The 16285-nt window shown below is 48.0% G+C and overlaps 1 protein-coding gene across 1 annotated transcript in view; it reads right to left on the minus strand.

Annotated features, from left to right (window-relative positions):
- Positions 1 to 3150: 3150 nt before the first annotated feature.
- Positions 3151 to 16285, minus strand: part of SYNE2 (spectrin repeat containing nuclear envelope protein 2) — a 261213-nt gene continuing 248078 nt past the window's right edge. Inside the window, exons 105-115 of the mRNA XM_028101704.2 lie at positions 15074 to 15356; positions 14522 to 14590; positions 13438 to 13577; positions 11242 to 11356; positions 9990 to 10192; positions 8780 to 8980; positions 7674 to 7802; positions 6164 to 6355; positions 5049 to 5135; positions 4523 to 4572; positions 3151 to 4242 (exon numbers count right to left, since the gene is read on the minus strand). Coding sequence (XP_027957505.2) covers positions 4047 to 4242; positions 4523 to 4572; positions 5049 to 5135; positions 6164 to 6355; positions 7674 to 7802; positions 8780 to 8980; positions 9990 to 10192; positions 11242 to 11356; positions 13438 to 13577; positions 14522 to 14590; positions 15074 to 15356 — 1665 coding nt within the window. The 3' untranslated portion in view covers positions 3151 to 4046. The remainder of the gene's footprint in view (positions 4243 to 4522; positions 4573 to 5048; positions 5136 to 6163; positions 6356 to 7673; positions 7803 to 8779; positions 8981 to 9989; positions 10193 to 11241; positions 11357 to 13437; positions 13578 to 14521; positions 14591 to 15073; positions 15357 to 16285) is intronic.

Genomic DNA, 16285 nt, shown 5'->3' on the forward strand with positions numbered 1-16285 from the left:
CTGACATGCACGGCCTTTCTGGCTTAAGTGGGGTCCTCCCAATTTCCACAACACCCTGTGGATTCAGTGACAGCTTGCAAACCTGACCCAGAAGTTCAGTCTCATCTTGTATACATGTGTAAATTAAAGCCCAGAGCAGGAAATTGACCTGCTCGAGGTCATAAAACTATTTCTGGCCAAACTCGGACAGGAAGTTAGGTCTGCTGCCGCAGGACTTGCCTCCCTGAGTCTGCTGCTGGGGCCGAGAGTCCGTGCCTAACAGACATTCAAGGTACGGTTACCTTCTACTGACCCTGTAGAGCCTGTCTTTTCAGCTGAGATGGGGGTCTGCATGAAATCTTATAGAACAGGCGGAAAAAACAGTGAGATCGTTCCTGTCCTTCCATCCTGGGCTCATAAGCTAGTGAGTGGCACCCTGGTCACCTTCTTCTGCTGTTGCTTTTCCCAAATGCACGGAAGTGGGGTACGTTCCTTGGAAACTTCCCCCCGTAAAATGCTCACACCTTTTAGGTACTGATGGTTCCCTGTGGAGTTTGGTATACAATAGTGTGCAACACATGCCCTTGATTCTTTATAGCGCTCAAAGTTGCTGGAATTTTGGCTCCAGTGGCAGCTCGAAGATGTGCATTGTCTGCAATATGTGATCTTCTAACCCTTCTGTTGTTTTGGAGTCAAGGATCCTTTTTTTTTTTTTTTTTGAGTTCCAAGGATCATATTCACTTGTGAGGCCAGTGGCTGTTAGGTGCTGGGGGGTTTCCTTTATGGGAATGGCAACGGTTGGCTAACGCTAGCCCACAGCGGCTCCTGCTAACCGCAACATTCGCTGCTACGTTTGTGCTTCTGTGTTGGGTGTCTGAATGCCACGACTCGTGGTTCTGTAACTGATGATTCAGTGGTCCTGTGTTACCTCAGAGCCTACTGGCGGCTCTACCTTGTTTTTTCAGGTGAATGCTTTGTACCACTAAGCAGGCTTGTACATTTGGGTCTTTACAAATGAATGTTTGCTGTTGTGTGGAAGCAGGTTTTGAGGTCTGCTTTCCATTCCTCCAGGTACTGCTTTTCCTCTGCTGTGTCCCCTTAATATTTATGGAACTGTTGTGGAAAGAAGTTTAATGTGATGTAAGCTAAATAAAGTGTTTTTCATAACTGTGGTTTTAAAAATGTATTTGTTGGGAATATAAGAACTTGCAATAACTAGGCTAAGTAGTCAGTGTTCCCATTATATTCTGAATTCTATTTTAGGTATGCAGCACCCTTTAAGAATTTGATGAAAACCATGACACTCTTCCTGGAGAAAGGTACATAAATGCTTGCCTATAATTCAAGAGGGTTAAGAATCTTGGTCTTAAGCTGTCGAAACTTTTTTTTTTTAAGATTTTGAGAGTGTGCGTGAGCAGGGGGAGGGGCAGAGGGAGAGAGAATCACAAGCAGACTCTGCACTCAGTGTGGAGCCTGACGTGGGCTTGATCCCATGACCCTGAGATCATGACCTGAGCCAAAATCAAGAGTCGGACGCTTGACTGAGCCACGCAGGTGCCCCAGACTTAACAGTAGCAATTTAATCTTTGGTCAGCTCATCTCACCCTTGTGATTGATGACCACAGACACTGTGTGTTCAAGTAAAATGCAGCCCACACATATCAAAGTCCTGGTATGCAGGATGTCAATTATTTGGGTAGATTTTCTGTAATTACTGTAATAAGTCAGTATGACACCCCACTAGGGATGGGGAGAAAAGTCATTCATTCATACTGAAGTGATCTGAATGCCAGTAGTCATTTGAAAATCTCCCTCGCGTGTGAGAAATAGGAGATGCAAAAACTCTTAAAGGTGTAAAACAGATTATCTCATAACAAGTGTCTGGGAATACACTGAGCTTGGAGTGAAGAAAGGCTTGCTAGGGGTAAGGGTAGGATCCAGAAGCCTGGAGTATAGACTTAAGACTCAAAGACCTTTATCCTGAGAATAGATGTGCGTAGTTAGGCTTTAAAATGCAGACACTTTCCTTTCACTGCAACTTTGACTTGCCCCAGAGTCGAGGGTTTCCAGAACCATCAGTCCGAAGAGAAGGAGGCAGGGATTCTGCCTTTTGCGTCTGGCAGAACTGGGGCAAGAACCCTCTAACCAACTCAGTGGCTCAGAAAGAGTTGGGGTGACATTTTTCACTTAAATGTCACTCTGGGATTTTTGTTAATCCATGAAAAGAAATGAATTATTTTAAAGCATCAAAAGACTTTTTTTAAACTGCAAAGTACCATTTTTCTCCCTATCAATCACTTTCATCAATTTGGTAAAATGAAGACAGATTCCCCTCCACTGGTACCAATACATCAAGCTGCCTAGGAACTGCACACGTCCTGGGGGTGTCTGACCTACAAAAGGGGCCGCTGGCACTGGGAGTCTGGTCTTCATCTACTGCCAAGCCTCCCTGGCTTCCCTGAGGTTTGTGCTTGGCAGAGCAAGAGAGGGAGCAATGACTGAGGTGGCGGTTAGGACAGTGGTGTCTCCCAAGTGTCAAGAGATGCAGGTTAGGGGTGCCTAGGTGGCTCAGTCGGTTAAGTGTCTGCCTTCGGCTCAGGTCATGATCCCAGGGTCCAGGGATCTAGTCCTGCATCGGGCTCCCTGCTCAGTGGGGAGTCTGCTTCTATCTGCTGCTCTGCCTTCTTGTGCTCTCTTCTCTGTCAAATAAGTAAGTAAAATCTTAACAACAACAAAAAAAGATGCAGGTTAGGAGCAGTTAACCCAGGAACTGGTTGACTTCTAATCACACTTTTTGTTTTAGTGGGAAATAGTGGTACTGGAATTCTATGGAAGGCAGGTGGTTTTGCCGGTAACATTTATTAAAATCTGGGGAGCTGGGAATAGAACAATCTGGGTGAAATGATCCTTCCCTTTGTACCCACCTTCCCTGCCATGCTGCCCTCATCACTGCCTCCAGCACGGGAGGGTCACACACTGGATAATCTCCACATCTACAAGTGGTGGGATTGTAGATCTCGTTAAGTTATTCTGTACAAAGTTAAATAAGTAGAATATAAAGCTTAGCTTAGAATTAAGACCGATAAATCCCAAATATTTTTAAAATAATTTTTGTTCTATGGAAGATTATGTATAACATTTAATTTGTAACATAATCCAGTACAACACAAGTATGGGTATTTTTGTTTTAATGAGAAATATTTGAGTTGTACATACCACAAATAGCTTCAAGTTTCTGTAACAAACCCCCATGGCCAAACAGCTAAACAATACCCGAAGCATGACTTTAAAGGTGAAAAGTCTTATAAAATTAACTTACAAAAACCTCCCTATCAAGTAGTTTGGCATTTACTGTACATTAGTCAAAAGCTCAAGCTAAAATCGGATTTTTTTTTTTTAAAAATCGAAGTTTACATTCATACAGATTCAGCATTGTTAAAAAATATGCACAAATAACCACATCCATGCAATATAATTTCTTTAAAAATTTAAAGCAATATAAAAGAGCAGACCTAAGTACAGAACAGAACATTTTGGTTTATAACTTGCAGCTCAAGATTGCTAGCTGATTGGAGTGAAATTAATTCTAAACATTTTAAATATGATTGTTTCAATCAATCAGCTAAGGGTGCATGTGAGTGTCTGAACCATTTCTAAGATGGAATCTGCTTGTTTCGGTAACATGTGATGAACGCCACTGTTCAGTGAGCATGTTAGCTATATCTGAATAGTGTCTTACAAATAAATCAGAATTCACAAAGTGCTCGGCTCTTCAGGAAACGGCAGTTTCCAGAGACCCCGAGACCAATCAACAGGCTTTGCCAAACGGCCCAGGCTCCCTGCCCCCCAGGGAGGAACAGCCTTTGGAAGCAGAGCCCCGGGAGCTGAGAGCGCCCTCTCTGGCCGAACCCGGAGCTGCAGGTGTCTGCAGCAGGTGTCAGCAGCAGGTCCCTGGGCCAGGCCAACGCTCAGGGTCACTCACCGACCAACTCGACTGGTCTGGGGCCATGAGGCAGGCACCCGCGGGAACGGGCTGGTGGTGCAGCACCGCAGGCCGGGCGGGGCCTCTAGGTGGGGGGGGGCCCGTTGGTGTACCTCAGCATGGGGTAGAAGGACCTGGCGAAGTTGTTGGCCTGAGTGCAGCGATAGTCCTCTTCAGACGAGGGCAGCAAACAGGCCAGCAGCAGGAGCAGGAGCAGGAGCAGCTGCAGGGGCAGCGCGGCCCTGATCACCCGCGACACGAATGAGCGCCGCGGCCGGGAGCTGCCAACAGACGGGGTGGAGAGCTGAGCACGAGGTGCCGGGGGCCACCCTCACGCCCCCCTTGACCCCACACCCCGCTTGCGTCAAGTGAGACTCCCCCCAGGAGCCGAGATTACAGCGGGGCCCATGACAGAGGTTCGGTCCTGGGAGAGCAATCCAGCCCTTTCCAGACCAAAGAAAGCAAGTAAAGCGGGTTTTGTACGAAGACCTAGAGCACAGGACAGGCAAGACTGCTGAGGTGCATGTGGGCAACAGGGGACTCGCTGCAGGGCCCCCTTACCTGCTCTCCGGCTTGTTCTTGTCTGTCGTCATTCTGTCTGCTCCAAACTGCTGGGTACAAAAGAATCCAGTTTAGTAACTGAAGACCGTGAGCTCAGGCCAGGATAAAACATCCTTCTTTCTTAAATTATACACCTTCCTTAGGTCATCTTCCTGCCAAGCTTTTGAGCCCAGAGTAATGCGTGTGAGATTATACTACACGAGGTCAGCAATACTGGCAGTTTCACGTTCCCGTTTGTTGACTGGTTGTTAATGGAGAAATCGGGGAGCCCCTTTAACGACACTGTAAGAGCTCCCCTCTTTCACAACCTACTCCAGTTCCGGTGAAGAGCAGCTGATATGACAGCCTTTCTGTTGGGTCAGTTTTCTTTAATCTTTGGCATCAGCCTCTCCACTGGCCAGCAGGTGGAAGCAGATCTGTGCTGTCGTGAAATGGGGGATGGGGCCGTGGGAGGCTCCAGTTCCCGTCCCCTGGGTAACTTGGAAAAATCACCACCACAGTGCTCAGGGCAGAAAGGGGCTCTCACCTTTGCTTGTGGAGCTGGCACGGATGCTGCTGGCGGCTGGTCTCCGGCGTCCACCTCATCCCAGCTGGGCAGAGATGGGTCTGGGTTCTGAAATCCACACCCCAAAGGTTCAGTTCAGGGAAAGAGAAGGTTCTGAAGAGTCTCGAGAGCACAAAAACATGCTTCGTGCAGACTCCTCACTGCTCCACTCACCCCTTCCCCCAGCTCAGATCTTTCTGGAAGAGGGGACCTCTTCTATTCTTCTCACTCCCCACTCGAACAGGGACTTTTCCAGACAAAAAGGAATGCAGCAGGCAAAGCAAGGCCAACCGCTTCCATTAACACCCACAGCACACACTGGGGGAGACTGAGTCTAGCTGCAGGGAGAGGGACAGGATCAGTGGGCCGGGAGGCTCAGGTGTGCAGGTGTAATCACGTGGCCATCAACACGCTAGAGCCGAAATGTAACTCCAGCATGGACGGGGCGGGTCTGCTCTAAGTCGGCTGAGGCTACGGTTTGGGTTTGTTTGGAGTTGGATCACGTTTTAAAGAGAAGAAAGTAGAAAAAGGAGAGAGTGGTCAGAAGACAGTGACCAGGGCAGTAAAGAGGACTCTCAAGGCTGTTTGGCATGAAGGCAAGTCAGAAATGATAGAGGGACTAGGCTGGTTTTTCATATGCCAGCCATATGGACACGTAGGCACTACAGAGCTGTCTTCCCCTTGCAAACAACAGAACAGCGTCGAAGAGCCTGTGTAACTTTTTAAGGCCGCACAGCCAGGAAGGGGCAGGACTTGAGACTCTGCTCAGTGATGTGCTTACACCCCCCCCCCCCCCCACCCCTGGCCAGCAAGGCTGCCATACTGCCTTCCTATTCGTCTCTAATAAGACTTTTTTTTTTTTTTTTAAGATTTTATTTATTTATTTGAGAGAGAGAATGAGAGAGAGAGAGCACACGAGAGGGGGGGGAGGGTCAGAGAGAGAAGCAGACTCCCTGTCGAGCAGGGAGCCCGACGCGGGACTTGATTCCGGGACTCCAGGATCATGACCTGACCTGAAGACAGTCGCCCAACCAACTAAGCCACCCAGGCGCCCTCTAATAAGACATCTTTCGATTTAGAAGCCACAGTGGACTCACCTGGCATCCCTGCAAGGACATTAAGTCTTGGGACACTTGCTGAAGTAACTGTTTGAGTTTCTTCTCAATAACATGTACCTTCTCTTCAGCCTCAATATAGTCTTCTCCATGCCCCTTAATAAGGAGGCTGTCTGAAATCTCTTGTAAGGTGTTTACTTGAGGTTGACGTTCCATGAGCTCCTTTTCCAGTTGCTAAAAATAAAAAAAAGCGTGAGAAATAGCTGCTTCGTGTGGCCAGAAGTGGCTTTCTTAGTGCCAGGAAAGCTCAGGGATGATGATGGGTGGGGGTTGCGTCCAGAACCTTCTACTGCTTCTATGTGCCTGTGTGTGTGTCCTGAAGCCCAGCATCTCATTTAGGCAGCAGGTAGGTTACACCCTGCCTGTTTTCTATTCCTTCTCATTCTGAGGACAACTGGATGGAGGAGTTAGAGGAAAGAAGTGAGGGAAAGATTAGATCTTTGTCCACCGCAGGAGGAGGTCAAGGAAAAATCCAAACTGGGTAAGTTGGGAAATAGCTTAAGAAATAAAGGCACACGTCTGTGAAATCAGCCTGAATTGTCGATTACCTTGCTTGCTGTCTGATAGGGTAGCCACTAGACAACATGGGGCTATTTTTTTATTTTATTTTTTAAAGATTTTATTTATTTGACAGAGAGAGACACAGCGAGAGAGGAAACATAAGCAGCGAGAGAGGGAGAAGCAGGCTTCCCACCGAGCAGGGAGCCTGATGCGGGGCTCAATCCCAGGACCCGGGATCATGACCTGAGCCGAAGGCAGACCCTTAACTGACTGAGCCACCGAGGCACCCCAACATGGGGCTATTTAATTTAAAATTAAAAATTCAGTTTGTCACAAGAGCCCCTTGGCCATGCTCAACAGCCATCCGTGGTCCACAGCTGTCGTACCAGGCAGCACAGGTATGGAACACTGCCTTCACCGCAGAAAGTTTGTTGGGGAGCGCTGCTCTTGAGAGTGGGGCTTTGCAAAGATTTTAGTGTATAAGAAGATTTTTAATGACCAGTACTTTATTTATAATTAAACCACATACAAATTTATGGGTAAGAATGTCACCTGGTTAGTTAGTGAAATAAATATATGAAAACACCACTACCCTCCAAGAAGTAAGACTTTTCATTTAGAAAACTCCTGCAGCTCATTGCGTCTGTGGAGTAATTGAGCATATTTCCGCCCCCCGCCCCCTCTCCCCGCCGCCAATGAGTCCTATTCCCAAAGGAGAAAATACTTCCAATCAAATGGCTTTAAGTATCTCAGGATATTGCTAAACACCTAGGTCCCCAATTCCCGACAGTCTTAAAAGACTTCCTGCTTTTGGCCATGGCTCTTCCTCCCTGCAAGTCATCCTGCTAAACTACAAGGCGATGCTCAGTAGATACAACCTGAACGTGAGATGCCATGCTGGCATCGTTCCCAGGAACACTAGGTAAGGCTACCTGAGTATGCACCTGACAGAGGGCAGGGGCAGCGCAGAAGCCCTTAGGAAGAAACTTACCATCAGCTCTTCCTGACATTCCAGGAGAATGTGGGGGTCTGCCTCTGGGTCTGGGACCTGAGCCTTCTGCCTCCGGCCCTCAGCACTCGCTAACCACAGTAACAGATCTTGACTCAACTGGTGGAAGTCCTTTAAAAGAAAACACATACACACATCATAGCGCTGCCTTTTCTGTAAAGGAAGGTGTGCTGAGAAGCAGCTTGCTGGCTTAGGCATTCATAGTATTTGCTTCTCTCGTCTTTGTCCAGCGAATATAAGGGCCAGATTTAAATGAAATGCCAGGGCCCCAAAACAAGAATGGAAAGCAGGAAAGAGGATACGGCTGGCACAGTCCTGGGAGGTATGAATTTTGTCAAGTGGAAAAGTGCTAGCAGAAAGGCAGGGCTTCAGAATGCCCATCCCCCCTCCCCTAGCTATTACATAGAAAGACCACACAAATTATGACAAATCTGCTGGATTCAGTGGAAAGGGAAACACCCCAACAGGGCAGGGCGTGGCCCAGGGACAGGGCGTGGCCCAGGGACAGGGCTGCATGGGAGCTTGCTGGTGGGCTTGTGTTCCCGAAGATGGGGTCAGAGCTAACACGGGATGAGCATTTACCACCTGTCAAGTGCTGGGCTAAGATTATATGAATTTAGTCCTAAAAAGAAGCTCATGAGGTAAAGACTAGGATTATTCCCATTTTTCAGATGAGGCAAACCAAGGTCTAGCAGGCACAGTGATTTGCCCAAAGTCACACAGCTACTAAAGCTCTAGAGCTGGGTTAAACCGCTCCTTGCTCCGGGCCAGGTCTCTTAATCACTCTACTATAAGGTCTTCCTGGCCAAAGGACAGAGATGGGGCAGTGCGGTGTGGCATTTCCGACCTAGTGGAATGCTCACTGGAACCCTTATGCTAGGAGTGGGCCAGGGCGACAGAACAGGAGACCCAGGGCCAGCAGCAGGTCTCTGGACAGCAGCTGGGCCTTTTGGAAGCAAATGGTAAAGCATATTTCCCTCACACAAGCCTATTTGTGCCAAAGCAGCCCGAGGACGATAAAAATACCAGCTTCTCCCACCCACGTGGGCCCTGGCTGTGCCCAGGACCGGACCCTGGCGCCGGTGTACCTGGCACTGCAGGAGGGACTGCCGTAAGCCCTCTCTCCAGCTCTCCACCGCGCCCTGGGCCGCGTCCCAGCGCAGCCCCAGCTGGCCGACTCTACCCTGGAGCTCGCTGGACTCCGCGCTCTCCGTCTGCAGAAATTCCTTGCTGCTCATGTTCACGGAGACCACTAAAGCCTTGTAGGTGTCAAAGGCTTTTAAGATCTCCTACCGCAGAGAAAAAAGACTGGGTTAGGCATTCTGAAAATAGTGATGTGGGGTTCATTTGAACCTCTGCGGGGCACGGATCTGCCAGACGCTTCTCTGAGCTGTGGCCACAGACACAAGTGCGACCTTGCTTGTAACTGGCTGGGCAGCATCAGGTGAGGAGCTGCCTTGCAAGGTCAGGAACCTTGGCTGGCCAGGCTGGCAGCAGAGGCCTGTCTCTTGGCTGGCCTACTCAACCAGAGCCATGAATACACCCCCCTGAGCCCTGGTTGGCTTATTTCTGGACTAGATTGAAAGTCTTCCAGATAAAGTATACACAGTTATCCCGCATGGGCCCCTAGATATCACAGGAGTGTTATTCCTTAGGACGAACAGTAATCCCAGATATAGTAATGCACAAAGGAAAATAAGAGTACCAATGTGAAGACTGCCTGGGTACCCCAAACTGCTGCCCTGGGTCGTCTTAGGAGCTCAGGCTCATGCTCAGGGCACCCCTGAAGTGCAGGGCTCAAGCAGCTCCTCTCCCCTGCTCCCTGGCTAGTTCTGGTGGGGCAGTGCCTGACTATGTGGGTGACAAATTCTGTGTAACAGAGTAACCACATCAGGCCACAGAATTCATCAGTAGGTGAGCTGGTCCTTCTCCCCATCCTCGACGCTCTACCACCAGCCCGGACAGCAAAGTTTGGAAGAGTGTTTTTAAGCTGCCTGGCAGTGGCCGCCAGCACCTCCGTAAGAGTCTAGCGGGTCTTTGAAGTCAGATCTTTCCAGCACAGGGGATCTGAGCTGCACCTCCCCAGTGCTGCTTGGGGCTTTGGGATCATGTGCAGATGCTCTTCTGAAAACAGAAATCTGCCTCCACGTCCTTGCCAGTGATGGGACAGACTGACTGCTACCATACCTGTCTGCAGCTTGCTGCCCACACCCCTGACAGATGGGACCTGCTGATCCTGTGGATCATGCGTCCGCATGCACCTTCTGAATCCCTCTTCCCTCCAGGCCTCCCCCTCACCTTGAGCCGCCTCACTCGGAGCTCCATTTCCCGGATATCAGAAGGCGGCTGCGCTGTCTTTAACGTTTCTAGCTCTGCTTCCGTTTCTTTCAGCCAAGTGGTGATGTCACTGATCTCAGAGTTCAGCTGTTGCAAGTTTTGTTTTATTCTGAGTTGATTGTGAAGTTCTTGGGCTTGAATCAGCTCCCATCTGTCAAAGGCACCTGGAATAAAATGTCATCCATGAAAAGCAGTAGCACCCACAGGTTTCTCTGCCTCTGACTAGTCCAGGGTCAGGGTGAGAAAACCTGTAGGGGATGAACCTGGCTGGAGGCTCAGGTGCAGGAGCCCCCACTTCCCCTGGAGCGTGGAATAGCCTGCTTCCCTTGCTCTGGTTCAAGGCCTGTGCCACGACCTGCCCGCAAAGGCTGGAATGAGGTGGGCAGTGGGGTAGGAGACCCAATGGTGTTGCCAACATGCACTGTGGGCCCAAGTTCAGCATTTTAGTTTATGCTGTTTTTAGGGCACTTTCTTTTTTGGTCCATGAATGATCAAGTCAATGCTATTTGATTTTGGGGTTAGCTGAGTCATTACTTTTCTAATCAGTGAACCTGTCTCACGAGGAGACACCTGACAACTCTTTGGTCATCATAGTCATATCTGATCTTTACATACAAGTGACATCATTAAAACATGCACTTCATCCTATGAGGCTCATTCTGTCAATATTTAAAGAATAGTTTTGAAAGTAAACAGCTTAGGAGTTTGTTCATAAATACAAGTTAGCTGATTCTGTTTTTGCTTTTATAAAAGAATTTTTTTAAAGTAATTTCTATACCCAACGTGGGATTCGAACTTACAACCCCAAGATCAAGAATTGCACGCTTTACCAACTGAGCCAGCCAGGCGCCGCAGAAGTCAGCTGGTTCTAAGATAACACTGGCTGCCGTAGGCTAAGTTTAGCTGTTTGGGCGGATTATAGTTTTTTGGTTTTGTTTTCGTTTTTTCTTAAGGGGAGGAGGGGTTGAGGGAGAGAGAGAATGTGAAGCAAGCTCTTTGCCCAATGCAGAGTCCCACACGGGGCTCCATCTCACGACCCTGAGATCATGACCTGAGCTGAAACCAAGAGTCGGACGCTTACCTGAGCCGCCCAAGTGCCCCTAATTGTTCAATTCTTAATTAATGTTCTGTTGAGCAATGACTTAAAGTCAATGCTCAGCTAGCCCAAGGTACAGACTTCACCTGTCCTGACAATGGCCTAATTTAACTGTACCTGATTGCTGCCCGCTGAGAGTGGCCAGGCCTTTGTCTTCCTGCCGTGAGCTGCCATTCAAGATTCTGGAGCTTTCTTTACCACCATCAGTGTCCGGGGATAACAGCAGCTTTCCCTAGAATGAGCCCATTTTTATGTTACCATTTGTAAAACTTCAAAGGCTGTGTGAAGAGTATCTCAGTTCATAGTAATGAAGGTATGGGACCTCTTTCCTTTGAAGGGTAACTTGCTATTAATATGGAGATTCTTTAGCGTATTGGGTGCATTTATTTTTATTTATTTATTTTTATTATTTTTAAAGATTTTTATTTATTTATTTGACAGAGAGAGCGAGAGAGGGAGTACAAGCAGGGGGCGCTAGAGAGGGAGAAGCAGGCTTCCCGCGGAGCAGGGAGCCCGATACGGGGCTCGATCCCAGGACCCTGGGATCAGGACCTGAGCCGAAGGCAGACGCTTAACGACTGAGCCACCAAGGCGCCCCTATTGGGTGCATTTATAAGTAAGCAGCGCTAACGATAGAAATAAGGGCTTGGTAAAGGCCGAGATGGTGGGGAAGCAGGTGAGATGTCAGGGTTGGAAATAAAATAGCCTACTTTGGGGCTTCCGAACACTTTTCAGATGAACAATGCAAAACAAGTTAAAAATCACTGTTGGTCTGCCGGGCTGTTACTGTGTGCTCACTTGCACATTTGCACAGTGTTTTGCAAAATTCAGTCCTCCCTGCTAGTCACTCACTCTGCAGAGCTGGCTGGCAGATTATCACCAGGAATTGGAAACACAGAGCACAAATCTGCCTCCAGGGGCCATTCATTACCAAGCATTTATCTTTCACTGCACGTATTGACTCTTCTGTTAGCGCAGACCTCATTGGGCTATTATTATCTCAGGCCTTTCCAAAAATAAATGTGTCCTTTTTAGAAAAGCCACGCTTTCTTTGGTTTGTGTCCATATGGCCTACTTGTGTGGAATGCAAAACAAAACAAAAAAAACCAAAAAACCCTTCAGATTTCTGGTGACATGCCTGGTTTCAGACACACAAAAAAGGGTGGAACTTTTGAAACTGGCCAGGTGAGAACACAAGCTTATTCACTGGGAGAGGCCAAACCAGGTGGCCCTGCATACAAAGCAAAGGTGAGGTGCTAGGGTCCCTCTCCCCCAGATTGTCAGGTCTTGTTCTGCATCCAAAGGGAGAGATGAAAACTGACAACTGCTTGCTAAGCATGAGGCGGCGTGAAAATCAGGCATGAAAGCCCGCTGTCAAAAGATTTGAGTCTGACTTATACAGGCAGAATCCTCTCCATTTATCTAGCAATATTCACTCTTAGAGGCAATTTGAGGACCACTCCAGTGATGCTCACACTGCTCTGGTCTGTCTAAAAGTTGACTAATAAAAGCTCACCCAGACATTTTAATTTCAACTCGCTTGTCACTAATTCTCTGTACTAGGGATGATCTGGAGCCAACATTAAATCCTAGGCTGGCTGCCCCTGACAGCTGCTTTGACAGAGCATGCCAAGGACTCATGTTGCCTGAGGAAAACACAGTGAAGAAGGAACAGTCACTGTGATAAACAACAACAAACCATATGTGGTAGCAATGGTAATAATAGTAACAGTGGCCATGTGTCAGGGCCTTCTTTATACCTTCCTACAAATCAGTCCTAACAATTACATAAAGTAGGTTTATCCTCAGCTGAGGAAGGCTTACAGAGGCAAGGCAAAGGGCTATGGCCCCAGAGCAGTTTATTGATAGAGTTAGGAGTCAAACCCATGTCTACCACAGCACACAGTCAAATCTTCCTGAATATGAAGTCACAGTATTCTGAATAGGCTGTGTAGTCGAAAGGTAAATGGAACACAGTTTGGGAGCTCAGGAGCAGCTCGGGAAAACTGGTGCTTTGCTTCCCCACTACTTGCATGGATGACTGGCTCAACAGTAATAATCACCACCCCATCATGTCAATATACACAAAGACTGTGGTCTTGGCCAGAAACCAGTCTGTAACCCCAGTCTGTCTTGCCAGGGTTCTAATGGCGTATAGGCAGCTCAGCAGAGACACTGTCACCATGGGAAAACCAGCTCAAAATATGCCTGGAAAGCAAGCACGTGCAGCAAACACCAATAACCCTCTCTCTCTTAAAAATCTCAATATTACTCATGCACGTGGGTTATATTCTCAGTGCACTCAAGACTTACATAGGCTGGTTTACAAGGGTTGCTGGAATCTGAGGGGATGGTTTGTACATTGCCATCACCTCCCATCTGTTTGTAGCGAAGCTTGGGGCGGGAAGGACTGTCAGGAACGTGCCATGAGTGGTCCTCAGGAATGGATTTACCTGGAAAAAAAAAAACAGAAAAAAAAAAAAAACAGAGCAAGTGCCAGTCCGTTCTCTCCAACCAAAGGATTCATATTTAGTTACACAAAAAAGGTCATGGGTAACATGGCATCAGGTTATAGTATAATATGAGTTCTGCAGCTTTCCTTGCAAAGCATGCATGTTTGCAAAATGTCAGTATGTCCCAGAAGGGAATGAAATGAGAATCATGCAACTGAGCAGCATTGTGCCTTCACTAGATGGGTTCACAATGGAGCACAACAAACGTATGATTTTTTTTGCAGGATGAGTGGCCTTTCAGAGCCGGGGCATCTAGTGGTGGGGACACTGGCAACAAGGCCAGGGCTGGCGGCCAAGAGGACTGAAGACCTCTCAGAAGTGGGGGAGAGTGAACATCGGGATGGACCTGGGGACCAAAGGGCCGCTCACGGCTCTACCCCACCACTGCACAGGCGGACGGGGCCAGGGTACAAAGGTTAGAGCTGCAAGTCAAGAAAGGAAGGTTTCTTCTCCTCTGGCAAGTGCAACAGTCCCTTTACCCCCACCCACCCATCCTCTTCCCAGCAGGAAACACCATAAGCAAGGAAGGAGGTAGTTCCAAACCAAGCCACCATGAAGAAAGCTTGGCCTATGCCAAAGAACTTGTTAGATGGAGGGGAGGGGAGGAATAAAAACTCTAAAAGGCACCATGAAAAATTCCCTTCTGCACAGGCCTCAGGGGGAGGAGAGGGATGGTGTGGAGACTGCTCTTGTGTGGGTGGGGTTTTGTAAGGAGTATGCAGGTATGGTGAGTAGGGCAGTGCAAATACACCATGACACAAGGACCAAGGCGCATGGTGTCCACAGAAGGCAGAGGTCAGACATGACATGGGAGCGAGGTTTAGGATGCAGTGTGCGCCACAGGACGCTGCCATGTTGAGACACATGCATGGGCAGGGGCCTACCAGAAGACGCTTTCAAAGTTTTTGTGGTCATTTTAAGATATGCCTCAGGATTTTCAGGGATTTCTACATCTGAAAAAGAATAATGTCATTTTCCTCACTGCAGGCGTCTGTAGATGAATGCCCAAGTATTACAACAGTAGAAACATTGTCAGCTGGGAGAAGAAAAGTAACTACCCTTTATTCTATTAAAAAGCTTTTAAAAAACCAAAAGGATTCTTTTTCCAGCCAACTCTTGACTGTTTGAAGCAGTAGTGGGAGTGGGGAAGTCCACAGAAAGAATGGAGACGATCTACCAATACTCTGAGAAACTCAACGGAAAAGTTCACTGATGAGCCTCCCAAACAGCTGGAGCCATCCAGGAATAGCCTTCATGTCCCAAGGTGAATTTCATCTCTTTTTCCCTTTCATTCCGCCTGTGATAGGAGTGAGCCACTCTCAGGTAAGTCAAAGTGAGCAGGACACAACATAAGAAGAGTTGGCCGTGTTGCTAAGGTGCTAAAAAACGTAACCAAGCGGGTCAATGTCAAGGGCTTTGGAGACCGGGGCCGTTACCTGACAGTGCGCTGTAGTACGGGCCTTCCTCGTCATCTTCATGAGAGGAGGAGCCCCCCACGTCCCCTGTGTGATCCCACTCCAGAGGGATGGAGTCCACGCTGACAGGTGTCTCGCAGCCAGACCGCTCGGGCCCCGGCGCCGGGGGCACCAGATGACAAAGGGACTGAGGACATGAGGGCTCCTCGCTCTCTCTCCTTTTACGCCAGGAGTCAGCCTGGATCTCTCTGGGGTCCTCCATGTCCGTTTCATTCTCCGAGGCCTCTTTTTCTTCTTCCAAGCCCTAAAGCGGGGATGTCCGGTTTTCAGAATGAACCAGATTACAGGCTGTTGCGGTGTGAGGAGCACCGGGGGCCTGTCTGTCTAGCAGTGCCTGGGAATGGCCACCATCGGCATTTCTGCAGCGGCTTTCAAAAAAGAATCGGGTTCCCAGGGATTTGTTTGTGATTATTCTAATTTAGACTCTCTAGCGTGGGCCCTAGAACCTGTATTTTTCCTTGGAAAAATCTGAAATTTAGTGATCTAATTCAAATAGCTTTAGCTAGAAAATAAGAAATGGCGGCCAAAGTTTCATTGGTGGTTAGTGGCAGGTTTACTCCAACAATCAGAACATTTAAATTAAAAAAAATTTAAAGGCCATTAAGGGGGTTCTTTCTTATCCTCAATTTATTGTCCAGGATACAAAACCTTACTCTTCCTATGTTGTAGTGCCTCGGTCGAAGAAAAAGGACCAAAAACTGCTATGTTTAGAAATGAGGGAATTGTACTGTAATTTTTAAGGCTAGGTCTGATGAAGAAATAACGATCAAGTTAGCCAGTTGGGGACACAAAGAAGGAAGAAATAGCCAGTTGTGTTGGTCAATATGGTCATCATGAAAGCTCCTGGCGCACGAAGGCAATGAACATTGAATAATGGCCTGAACTCTACCTGAACTTCCCAAAAGGTCCCTCTGTCAAGGGAAACTACACAGTTGCTTTGGAAAACGGGTGCTTTTGTCACTTCAAAGGTGAGAACAAAGCACCAGAAAGGCACAAGTATTAAAAGTTCCCAGACACTAAGAGGAACAGGCCAACACATCCCCAAGTTACTACTGTACACAAAATGAGAACAAGTATCCCCGTATCCTCAGGATCCGGACCTGCTGGGCAAGCCCTGTCCTGAGGAACACGTGGAAAACAGGTCAGAGGAGCAAGAACTTTCGGAAGTGCCAT

This window comes from Eumetopias jubatus, unplaced genomic scaffold, assembly GCF_037043125.1.
Source record: "Eumetopias jubatus isolate StellerSeaLion01/CBP00866 unplaced genomic scaffold, mEumJub1_p1.0 scaffold_7, whole genome shotgun sequence".
Lineage (NCBI taxonomy): Eukaryota > Metazoa > Chordata > Mammalia > Carnivora > Otariidae > Eumetopias > Eumetopias jubatus.